Source organism: Chroicocephalus ridibundus, chromosome 12, assembly GCF_963924245.1.
Source record: "Chroicocephalus ridibundus chromosome 12, bChrRid1.1, whole genome shotgun sequence".
NCBI lineage: Eukaryota > Metazoa > Chordata > Aves > Charadriiformes > Laridae > Chroicocephalus > Chroicocephalus ridibundus.
In genome coordinates, this window is record NC_086295.1 from 5,178,778 (window position 1) to 5,190,503 (window position 11,726).

The 11,726-nt window shown below is 54.8% G+C and overlaps 1 protein-coding gene across 2 annotated transcripts; it reads left to right on the forward strand.

The window, feature by feature from the left end:
• Positions 1-393: 393 nt before the first annotated feature.
• TBC1D20 (TBC1 domain family member 20) lies at positions 394-11,559 on the forward strand. 2 transcript variants are annotated; one of them, XM_063350129.1, is made up of 8 exons: positions 394-566; positions 2,999-3,184; positions 4,411-4,494; positions 5,961-6,147; positions 6,951-7,052; positions 7,950-8,091; positions 8,758-8,942; positions 9,088-11,559. In XM_063350129.1, exons 1-8 carry the CDS (start codon positions 524-526, stop codon positions 9,341-9,343), a joined length of 1,185 nt encoding a protein of 394 aa, XP_063206199.1. In that variant the 5' UTR covers positions 394-523; the 3' UTR covers positions 9,344-11,559. The 2 variants fall into 2 exon arrangements, with proteins under 2 accessions (XP_063206199.1, XP_063206200.1); XM_063350130.1 differs by having other exon boundaries at positions 4,414-4,494; positions 9,088-11,558.
• Positions 11,560-11,726: the final 167 nt, after the last annotated feature.

The window sequence follows — 11,726 nt, forward strand, 5'->3', positions numbered from 1 at the left end:
GCAAAAAACGCAGCTCTTGGTCGTTGGCGCTGGGCCGTGAGCTGTAGGGGCTGTTCCCGCCCCTTTCTCTTCCCTTATTTCTGGGGAGGGAGGTTTGCGCCGGCTGCTCCCTCCCGGACCACAGACACGGATGAGCCCTATGAAGGAGGGGACGGCGGGCGGCGCCAACGCCCCTCAGCCCTCGCAGAAAGAGACGCGAAAACCTGCGCGCGGAGGGACGTTTTTTAGTAAAAAAAAAAACTTAAACCGAAGTTCCCACGGCGGAGGGGCGGCCACGTGCCGCGCGCTGCCCTCTGCGCACGCGCAACGGCGCCCCGCCCCTTCTGCCCACGTGGCCCGCGCCCGTGGCGCTGCGCCTGCGCCTTGAGGCGCCGTGACGTGCCGCCCGCGCGCCAGCGGAGGGGCGGGGGGAGCGGGCGGGGGCGGGACGGGACCGGAGGGCGCGGGGAGCGCGGAGCCCCAGCCCGGCCCGGCCCTGTCCGGTCCGGTCTCCGGCCCGGTATGCGCCGCAGCGCTTGGGAACATGGCCCGGCGGAGCCCGCCGCGCAACGGTGTCGGCGGCCACGGTACGGGCTGGGCCGGGCCTGGAGGGCGGGGGGAACCGATTCCTGTGAGGCGGGTGGGAGCTGGAGCGCCCCCTGCGGGCGCGGCGGCGCCCCCTAGCGGCGGGGCGGGGCTCGGCGCTGCGCTCGGAGCCGCCCCGCCGGGGGCCGTCCTGGGGGGTCTCGGGGGGTCCCCGGGGCCCGAGCGGAGGGTTCGGGCCCACCCCCCCGCCGCTGTGGCACCGTCCCTCCTCTGTGCCCCGCCAGGCCGCGGGCACAGACGGGGCTGCCGTTTGGCCCCTGCCTGATTCAAGACCGGGCCCTTGCGCCGTCGGGGCTTCGCTTTTCCGGGCCGCCCATCGCGGCAGTAACCGGGGGCGGGGAGGGGCGCTCTGCAGCAGCGCCGGGGCTGGCTCGGCCTTGCCGAGCGTTGTGTAAGTGCCGGTGCCCGGTGTCTGCGCCTTGTTTTGCCCATTGGGGTCGCAGAGCAGCTTCCCTCTGTGGGACCCCACTCCTGCCCGGGCAGTCATCCCCCTTCAGCCCGTGGAGATCATCTGCGTTCTCCGCACACGGGTGGGTGCTGTGCTCGGGTGCTTGTCAGTGAGAGCTGTTACAGGCACTGTTTTTAGCCATGGAAGTAAATAAAAATCCACTCGCGGCCAGGCAGGTGGACCTTCCATGACAGTACGGTTTGAAGTATGGTTTGGTAAGCCCCTGTGCTCTGAGCTTGTGTTTCTGCCCTTCAAAGTGTAACTGATGCTGCGAGTTAACGTTTTTTGGTTTTGAAAATAGAATTTTCTTGTAATACTTGCAGCTATTGTCCACTGTACATTTGAACAGTGTAAATATTGGGGTATTTGCCAGTAAATCTTAGAAGAGAAGCCTGCAATATGTGCTGCTTCCTTCATTCTACTCCTTAAGTTCTCTGTGTGTGAACAGGAGTTTTTTTTCTTCCATAGGCTTTGTCTCCTCCTTCCCAAGGCTTCGGTGTTTGACAGCCCAGTGTCTGTGTGTCGCAGGGGTTAGGGAACTGCCAGCTGAGCGGAGCTGGTTTCTGTTCATGTGCAAATAACTTTGCTTGCACAAGGGGTGGGAAAGGAAAAAAAGGAAATTGTGGTCACCGTGTGAGCATTAGAAGCTTTAACATTACCGGGAACTTGGTGTTTACAGGGGAGTTGGAGATCTGTTGTAAGCTGTTACAGCTTGTTTTCATCCAAAAAGTGTTTCAAAAGGGTACTTTGAGAAGGGACAGCACCCACCCCTTGACCTACTTACCATCTGTGTGTGAGCAGCCTGCCATCCTGCCGTCTTCCATTCAGATGCTGCAGAAAGCGGTGCTTCCAGCCAGGCTCTCACGCGCAGCAGGGAGCGGGGAGAGGGCTGGGGCTGTGCCGAGACGCTGGAAGTGCCACGTGGGCAGAGAAACGCGCTCCCCGAGTTGCTGCCGGGAGAGTGCGGCGTTGAGAAACAGCTGTTTCTCCATCAGGATGCTTTTAATTCCTCGCACCTCAAATCCTTATCGAGTGAATCCCGTTCGGATCCCAAAAGTAGTTGGATCTGTTGGAAACGCCTTTAGGTAAAGGCAGTGTTTGTGGCCTCATCCTGCGCTCCAACCCTGTGGCTGCTCAGCAAAGCCTCCTTAGTGGAAACTTCTCCAATGTGGGATATCAGATGGCTCTCAGCCTCCTCTCTTCTTCCTCGCATGAGGCAGTGGTGACAAATACCACGATGCAGTGTGACATAGTGTCCCTTCTAGGCTCCCCAGGAAGCACTCTCATGTCCTGTAAGTGCAATTAACCCATCTGAAACCAGAGCACAGTGCTCTTTGTGCGTTATTCCCTTCCCTACCTGTCCCCAAGTTCATGTGCTCCATAAAACAATGGTATTTATTTAATACTGGCTAACCTGTGCATATACTAATAGCTGGCAAGTTTGTGTTTGTTGGGAGAGAAGTCGATATGCTCGTGATTTGTTAACTCTGGTATAATTATGTCCTTTGTTGTGACTGTTGCTGTTGGTGGAAATGCTCACACTTTTCCTGAGGACGGCTGCATCCAGGAGCCGCTGCCTAGCTGGGAGTTGGTAGGAACATGAAGTCCTGGTCTTAGGAAACACTTGACACCTGAGCTGGCAGCTGCGTCAGAGAGCAAACAGTTGCAGCATGGCTTTGCACGACCGTCACGGTCCTGAATGGAGCCGTGATCTGTTGGGGAGTATGAGAGCTGAGGACGAGGGATCTGCTCGGGCAGCGGTGGTGGCTCCAGTGTCAGGAGGAGATGCAGTTGTCTCCCAGGGTGGGAGAGATGCGTGGCAGGACATGTGCCGACTGCCCCATGTCATCTCCCTCGTTGCGTGTGTGACACCGCTTGAGTGGATTTTTCCCTTCTTGATCTGAGTTGCTGCCCCTCCGCGTGCTGGCGTTACCTGTCATCTTGTCTCTTTGTGGTTTCTTACAGACTTTGATTCTAAGAAGAAAAGAAAAGTGGCAGAAATTTATCAGGCTCTGAACAGCGACCCCATCGACGTGGCTGCGCTCAGGCGGATGGCCATCAGCGAGGGAGGGCTCCTGACAGATGAGATTCGTTGCAAAGTGTGGCCGAAGCTGCTAAGTGTTAATACAGATGACCTACCCCCTCTTCCAGGTATGGAACAGCCTGGGCTTGGGTGCTTTGGAAGAACAGCTCAGTGATCTCTGTGCACGTTAGAGGAAGGATCCCAGAGGTTGAATCACATGCTTTCTGGCCTACCTTCTCCCTGTGTACGTGGGTGTGTTTCCCACCAAGCTCGTGTGCAAAGGGGACTCTCGCTGTAACATGAACGCTGTAGCTTCGTGTGCTGTATTGTACGTAAATGGCAGATTTGGAAGTACACGGCTTCCTAAAAACAACACTTCCGTTGTGCTGCAAGGGTGTTGTTATCTTTAGTGACAGTGGTGGAAAGTAGTTCTCTTTGGATGCGGTTGGTGTGGCCCGGAGCAGTGTAATGGCATGCTGGCATGTGTAAGTTCATCTGCAGCAGAAAGTCGAAATTTTTGTTGCTGCCATGGAGAGGTGGCTATGCTGAGCCCTGGCTTGGCCGAAATTCTTCCAAGGTGTCTCTGCCAGGTGTAGATGAAGCAGTTTGTTGCATGAAGCATATGCAGTGGTTAGTTAGAGCAGAAGCAGGGAAAATGACCTTCCTGATGAGATACCTGCATGGTTTTTCAACCTTAGCAATGCAGAAGTTCCAAGTCCTGTAGCTTTTGCAGTCACTGTCCCCCACACAGATTTTATTGTTGTTCCTGACTCTGTGGCCATTCAGAAGTGTGCATCCCCCAGTGTCAGTCAAGGGCTGGATTACGTGAGGTGATCGGAGCTGCTGGAAGACAACACTTAATTTCACGTGATCACATAGATAGCACAGTGTGCCAGCAAATTCTTTTCTCTTCTGTTTTAACTATCTTAGCTAGCTGTGGGTGGGGTTTTCTTCTGAATTATTTCCAGTTAATAAACTACTCTTTGTGGCCTCCACAGCGTATCATGCCTTACTGCTGCTGAGTATGCTTTCAATTGCCCAGCAAAATTGTGGAGCAAAGACGCTTCCGGGAATGCTGGGAGTGGTGTCAGTTTAAGCATTTTAACGTATGTTGTTTAAAGAAATAAGTCTTGTTTCCTCACACAGAAGTGTTGTTAGTGTCAGAATGCGCAGCAGTGCAAGTGAGGGGACAGGGTTGGTGTGTGACATACAAAAAGGGGACGTACGACGGAGTCGTGTGTCTGTGTGCAGCCTCATCCTTCTGCCTTCAGCAGGGTTTCTCCTGGCTCCCTCGCCCAGCTCTTCCCGGTACCTTTGTGCTACTCAGTGTTAATCATATTCCTCTTTTTCCCAGCAGGAAAGGAGCTGCGAGAGGACAATAAAGATTACCAGCAAGTGTTACTGGACGTGCGGCGATCCCTGCGCCGTTTCCCACCAGGTGAGAGGGGATTCTCCTCTTCCCACTCTGCAGGGGGGAAGGTCTGTGCCGTGGGGCTCCTCCTGGCTCAGACCTTACTCGGGGGGTTGCAATAGGTGACGCTCCGTTGATCTGAGAGCCTGACTTCTAGAAAGCTTTTTCCTTGTGAGCTTAACAGCTGCTTCTTCATTCAGTGGAGCCATTCTGCGGCTGTCAGTTTCCTTCAGCTGCCCGTGCTGCAGCTGGGTTTTGATGTGGTTCTTCCAAGGCTACTCTTCCCCCTGCGCTGCTGAGTCCCTCTGCCAGCAGGCTGGTACTGCTGGAACAGTCGCGCACAGAGAGGCCCAGATCCTGTGGGATCCTCACCTGTTGTGAACAGGGTGAGATTAGGATAGATGGAGCGCTTGAGAAATGCACCGTTTGCTTCAGTTTATTTTAGACTGTGGTCTAGCTCGGGGGCGTGGTTTGTCAGTGGTTAGAACAAATTCTGGTGTAAAACTGTCGCAAAGTCGGGTTCGTGCACCAAATCTAAGAGAACTCTGAACCTTTAGAAGCAAAATGTTTTTGCAGTTGTTTTGTTCTGATGGGTGGCTGGTGCCTTGTGCTATTTATAAAACGTTTAAGCCAGCAGCTATCTAACTCTGCAGAGCAGTCGTCATTTCTGGCCAGAATCTGTTCTGCTGCTTTTATTTTGTGTAAACAGTTGATTCACTCTGATTCTCTTTCGAGTGTGGATACTGTGTGCAAGCCTGATTCCTGAAGGGTCTGCTAGTACGGACTTTTTTGCCCTTGAATGGCAGCCTCCTGCCTATTTTTAGATGCATTAGTGAAGCAGGGGAAAAAGAGAACTTTGTCATTGCAGGATCTCTGCTGGGACTTTCTACTCGGCCTTTGGGCATTTTATCTGTTGACAAGGACTGCCAGAAACTGGCTGCAGCTGTGCATGGCAGGAACAATGTTTTTCCGGTGACATCCTGTCCCTAAACACATGTTGTTAGCAGGGGACCGATACAAAGTTTTGGCGATGGTGGCCTCACAGTCTGATGCAGTTGGCGCAGTTTCTGTGAAAAGGGGTCCTGTTTAATTTTTTCTAGAACCCCTGGGAAATTAAAAATGATTAAAATGTCCTTAGCAGTGCTGGTTGTGCAGTGCAATTCATTCTTCGCGGCACTGTACAAACCTCAGTAAACCCTGCTCCCCTCCTCCACGGTGACTTCCTCACAGGTAGGGGCACTGCAGCTCCAAAGATTAAACAACCTAACGACTGGCCGGCTTCCCCTGGGCCATCAGAGTTCTGGGGGACAGGATTAGGGTTTAGGATATTTTTTTCTGCTGGTTTTATCTCCCTCCCCTTTGCACCACATCCCTTGGGATCAGGCGGGTTGGTAAATGCACAGGTCCTCTCCTTGCATACCGTGCTCGCTCCTGCTGCAGGCACCAGTAGGTGACACAGCCCGTCCCACCGCTGCCTGGTGCTGTCCCCACAGGGATGCCGGATGACCAGAGGGAAGGCTTGCAGGAGGAGCTCATCGATATTATCCTCCACGTCCTCAAGCGCAACCCCCAGCTGCACTACTACCAGGGCTACCATGACATCGTGGTCACCTTCCTGCTGGTGGTGGGGGACAGGTTGGCCACGGCTCTGGTGGAAAAGCTCTCCACGCATCATCTCAGGTACTCAGTGGGCTCAGCTGGGAGGGAGAAGCTGCCTGCATGTCCTCAGGCTGTGGGGACACCTGTGCAGATGGGGCTGGCCTGGAAGGCAGAGCCTTGGGTTAAGGTCGGCTGCCTGTTGTGTCCATACCCAGAGGGCTGCTGTGAGAGAGCAGCGTGACCACACGATAGCACGTGGCTTTGCAGGGAGTTGTGCTCTGGGGAAGGGATAATTGAAGGCTGTCAGTTAATTTGTAGCATCTCTTGAAGTTGAAAAAGCCGACGCACGTGCATTATTCATGGTTCTCTGGCCGTCTCTGCTGTCAGGGCCTCTGTGGCTCCTGGGGGCTGGCTCAGCACAGTGCCTCCCACTTAGCCTCACACAGCCCTGGGCAGCGTGGTCTGTACCACCAGTGTCCTTAGCCCCAAGTCAAATGACTCTCCTGTTTGTGCACTGAAGTGAGAATAAGCCTTCAGCTGGGGAGTGGTTTGGAGATATTCCCCCTCCTCTCCCAGGCGGGGAGTTAGGTTTTGGGTGCTGGGAAGGCTTTACGGTTCATTCATGAACTGCAGCAAAATAAGAAGTGTCAGCTGACAGCAGCGTGATTGTCTGGGTCCGGGTTTTCTGTGCAGATCAGCCCTGTGTGTCCCAAATAAGTAGGAAGGGGGCTATCCCAAATAGAGAGAATTCCTTGGGGCTGGGAGCCACCCTGTCAGCAAAGCTGTTAATTGCAAGTATGTTTGTTTACCTTCTGGTTGCCTCCCTGAAGGGATTGCTCACTGACGTGACTGCTTGACAGAGCTTCTTTTAAATCTTTCCTCAGGGATTTTATGGACCCAACGATGGATAATACCAAGCACATTTTAAATTATCTGATGCCCATCATAGACCAGGTGAACCCTGAGGTGCATGACTTCATGCAGAGGTACGCAGATGTTCCCTCGGAGCCTCATAGCTCTCCGCTGCCAGTCTCATGTTACTGTTCATGGGGCCGTTTGCACCAGCATGTCCCTAGCACCACAGTGGCTTTTTCAGAGTGAGTCAACACAGCCCACAGCTAACGGTGACAGTCCAAAGCCATGCGGGACTCTGCTTCCGAGCAGACCCAAACCTATGTTGCCTGTCTTGAGGGGTTTTAAATGGTGTCATCTTCACCCCAGTGGTCTGCAGCCCATATTGGAAAGGCTGGGGGATTATAGTCGGTGTCAGGCAAAGCTGCCGCAACTGCTTCACCTGCCCAGTTTTGTGGCTGCTGTTGCCTTGCTGTAATTTGTTGCCAGTTCTGGGGATAATTCCCAGGTTGTGCAATAGGGACACAGAAGTGTAGTACGGGCAGAATAAAGCAGAATCAGGAAGGTAAGGGGGAAGGTTCAGTCCAGAGCCCTTTTCTGGGAAGTGTGTCTGTTAGGTTTCATGGCCAGGGTGTCTTCGGATGCCAATCTTGATTGCAAACTTCCAGAAGTTAATAAGCCTTTACGGTTGAAAAGGAATCTGAAAAGTTAAATGTGCTGCAGGACTTCAGGTGTCCTCAGGTCAGCGTGCCGGTGACGTGGTACATCACGCATTCAGGTTCTCCTGAAAGCAGACCACTTGGACCTCTGTTGTGGATCCTAGTGGATGGAGAGGAGTAGTACTTTGCCTTGGGGTTGTAGGAGAGGTGCGGTTCATGGATCTGGACTGAGCTCTGAATGCTCTGCCAATAGCCAGTTCTATCTCCCCTCCCAGGCGTGGCGGTGTGTCTCAGGGATCGCCCAGGAGCATTTCAGCGCTGTTTCCAAGCTGCTGGCAGCAGCTGACCTAACAGCACTTTCTCTCTGTGCAGTGCGGAGGTGGGAACCATCTTTGCTCTCAGCTGGCTGATCACCTGGTTCGGGCATGTTTTGTCTGACTTCAGGCACGTTGTGCGATTATATGACTTCTTCCTGGCTTGCCATCCACTGATGCCCATTTATTTTGCTGCTGTGGTAGGTATTGGCCAGAGTGGTAGGGGGATTAACTGAACCATTGCGAGGTGGCAGTAGTTTGGGGCTGCAGAGGGGAGCTGGCAAGCCCAGTGCTGCTGGGCTTGGCTGCACCCCACTGTACACAAGGCCAGCGATCCTGGGATCCAGGATTGCTTGGGGCAGCGTAAGGGTGTCCAGATCTGCAGGTTGTTCCAGTTCAGTGCTGTGGAAGCAGTGTGACCTGGTGGGTTTTTTTTGCTTTCATGTGCTGGCCCTGCTGCTGGGCACTTGCTTGGAGCCTGGCGGGGGACATCTGCATGTCCATCTGACCTTTCTTCTATGGGGGGGGGTCCAACAAATCTCTTTTGTTTGAGGGCAAGCTGCAGAGTCAAGCCCTGCTGAGGTTCTGCCCGCGTCTCCGACCTGCCAGTGGCAGGCTCTGCTCAGAAGACAGACGTAACTACCCAGGAAGGGGCTTTATGTGGCCTCAGAGTCTCAGGAAGGGTTTGGCTTTTCTCTTCCCAGATAGGGAATGCTCCACTGCAGTGTGTCCCCTTGAGGAAAGGCAGGTCTTTCAGCCAGAAACGAAATGTTTTTCTCTTCTGCCTCTGAAGTGAGTGCTAGTGAGTGACAAGGAGTTGTCCCCACTTCCCCAGCTGTCCTCAGTGCTCTTGCTCCTCTCTGCAGATCGTGCTGTATCGGGAGCAGGAAGTTCTGGACTGCGAGTGCGACATGGCGTCTGTCCACCACCTCCTGTCCCAGATCCCACAGGACCTTCCTTACGAGACTCTGATCAGCAGAGCTGGGGACCTTTTTGTCCAGTTCCCACCATCCGAACTTGCCAGGGAGGCAGCACAGCAGCAGGCTGAACGGTGAGTGCAGGGCAGCCCATGTGCGCACATGTTCTGTACATCCCCTTGCCAGGTCTTGTTTTGTCGCGAATATCTTCCTCCCTGGCAGGAGACTGGTCCCAAAGGCGAGCCAGGGACACTCCTTGACCAGTTTCTTCTCTTGCAGAACCGCGGCTTCCACTTTTAAGGACTTTGAGTTGGTGTCAGTGCAGCAGAGACCAGACACTGTGTTGAGGCAGCGCTTCAGGGAGCGGCTCCGAGGGGAGGAGCGGACAAAATCCATCTTGACAAAGCCAAGGACCAACCGCTTTGTCAAGCTGGCGGTGATGGGGCTGACGGTCGCGCTGGGAGCAGCTGCCCTGGCCGTGGTGAAGAGCGCGCTGGAGTGGGCACCCAAGTTTGAACTGCAGATTTTTCCCTGAAGCCAGAGGAGGGGCCTTCCCTGTCACCACGTCCTTCCCTGGCGGGAACGGTGATTTTTGATGAAAGGACATGTCTGGAAACAATCTCTCTGAAGATTATTTTTTATTCTTGCTGCGTCCTGTGACGCCTTTGGCCTTTGCGACAGAGACTAATAGGAACCAGCCCAGCAGGATTGTTCCCCACACCAACGCTCACCTTGTTCTCTCCTCCCCGTGCAGGGGTGAGCAAACAGGCCGCTATCTCGTGAGGAACTGGAGGTATGGACGAGTCAGGCTCCCCAGGCTGCGCGCAGGTGACTGTACGAGTGGAGAGCCATGCATGGGCTATGCTGAAACGATCTCGTGTTCTCTGTTAGGGATAATTAGTGTGAGCGAGGGCAAATCCTCACCTGGAGGAGAGCGTCACGGCAGGTTTTGGCCTGGGTGCGTGTGTGTGTGTGTGGGCGAGGGGCTGTTACACTCCTGAGGCGCGGGGGAGCCCTCTGGCTCTGCACTGCTCCTGTCTGCAGGCTGCCAGCACACCCTGCCGTCTGCTTTCAGCTTCGCTGGTGGTCCAACCCTTCCCTTTCCTATAGGCAACCTCTGGGTAGAGCCAGATCTTTCACAAACCCCCGCCAGCGCCCTGCCGTGAGGTTGTCTTCAGCATGTAACGCTCCCTGGCTCCTTTTGCTTCCTCATCCTTGCAGCCTGATCTGTTCATGGGAGAAGGGCAGGGGACAGGAGCAGACCCACGGGACTGCCAGAGGGAGCTTAGCTCTTGGTTGCTGGGTCTCCTTCGCTGTCAGTAGCACAATCGTATCTTGGGTCAGTGAGGTGAGAGACGAGTGTGGCTCGCCCTGCCTGAGGTATGTGCTGTTGTGTGCCAGATCACATCACCTCAAGAGTTAGTGGCACCAGAAACACGCGTTGCAGACTTCTACAGCTCCAGAAGCAGGCTCTAAAGCGGAGAAGGGCTTTTTCCACCTTGTGAAACAGTTTGCACAGGACAGAAGTCATTGCGGTAGGAAGTCTGTCTTAAATCTCCCCCATGAGCTGATCAGGCTTCAGTGTCATTCCTTGGAGTAATGCAAGTGTGGGATTTTTCTGGAAAGGCCACCCCCGACCCCTGCATAGCTCCCATTTTCTCATCCAGTCCCATTACCAGTCCTAATGCTCCCTGCCCTCCAAGCCAAGCAGCAAATCCTTCTAGACAACTCGGTGTCCCACTGAGACAAAGCCAATAGACACTATATGCCTCTACCTCTCCCCTGAGCTGCTAAACCTCCCGCAAGTGCCCTTACCTGTCCCTTACAGCTCCCACCCAGCTTCCCCTGCTGTTGCTGTGTTGTGCCCAAAGCCATCTGTGCCGTGCCCAGGGGCTGCACACCTGAAAATTAGGTGTTGGTTGAAGAGTTATGGATTTTGGGATAGAGAAGAAAACTCGTGCCCTGCAAAGTTCAGCCCCCTCCTGTCCCAACCCCCTGCCTGGCAGTTCCTAAGCGCCTCCTGGGTAGGTTTTAGGTTGCCCCATGGGCCCTCGATCTTGGAGGAGCCATGCCTTTCTGACCACCGGACAGGCCAGAGGGCATGTGGGCAGTCGTCATGCCTGACCCATGTTTCCGTAATGCTCTGAGCAGAGGAGTTTCCTTTGCCTCTGCAGGCTGAAAGCCAGAGCGTGTGAATCTGCTCTCGCAGAGGCAGGGCAGTGAGACCTTTTCCCTCTGCTGCTCACTGGTGCCAGCGGCTGCCGTGTGCCAGGGCTGTCCATGCCGCTGGTGAGAACCGGGGGCTGCTCAGGGGTCTCCTCTCCCAGCGTGGTTAAAGGCAGAACCGGTTTCTCGGCCCTCGGCGCCTCCCCAGGGCAGCAGCAGCGTGGGACGAAAGGCTGGGTGACTTAGCACTTTAGAAACGTGTGGTGCAGGAGAGTCTGTGGTGAATGTGGTCACCTGTGGCTGCTGCCGGAGGTCCTGGAACGCTCTGTACACTCCCCCAGTGCCCCGAAGGAGGGGATGGCTGGAGCCCCCTGCTGGGGGAAGCCCCTGTGGCCCCCTAACTCTCTGGCCATGATGCACTTTAGTTCTTGCGTGTTCCCAGGGGGAGGAAGGGCCTGGGAGGAGACGATCGCTGCGGGTGCTTCAGTTACTCTGTACAAAGACTTATACATACCCGTGTAAATGCAGATTTGTACAAACCCTATAACTGTAAAATAAACAGTTACTTAACACACTTCCTTCCCCTGTGCCGGCAGGGGTTGTGGCATGGGGCTGGGGATGCCAGATCTGCTCTCGTGGCACGCCATGGCCTGGCACTGGCACATCCCTGCAGCAGCCAAGCCGGCTTTGTGGTCACTGACCTGCGTGGCCTCATCCCTGGCAGCCCCGTGGGAAGAGGAGCAGGAGCGGAG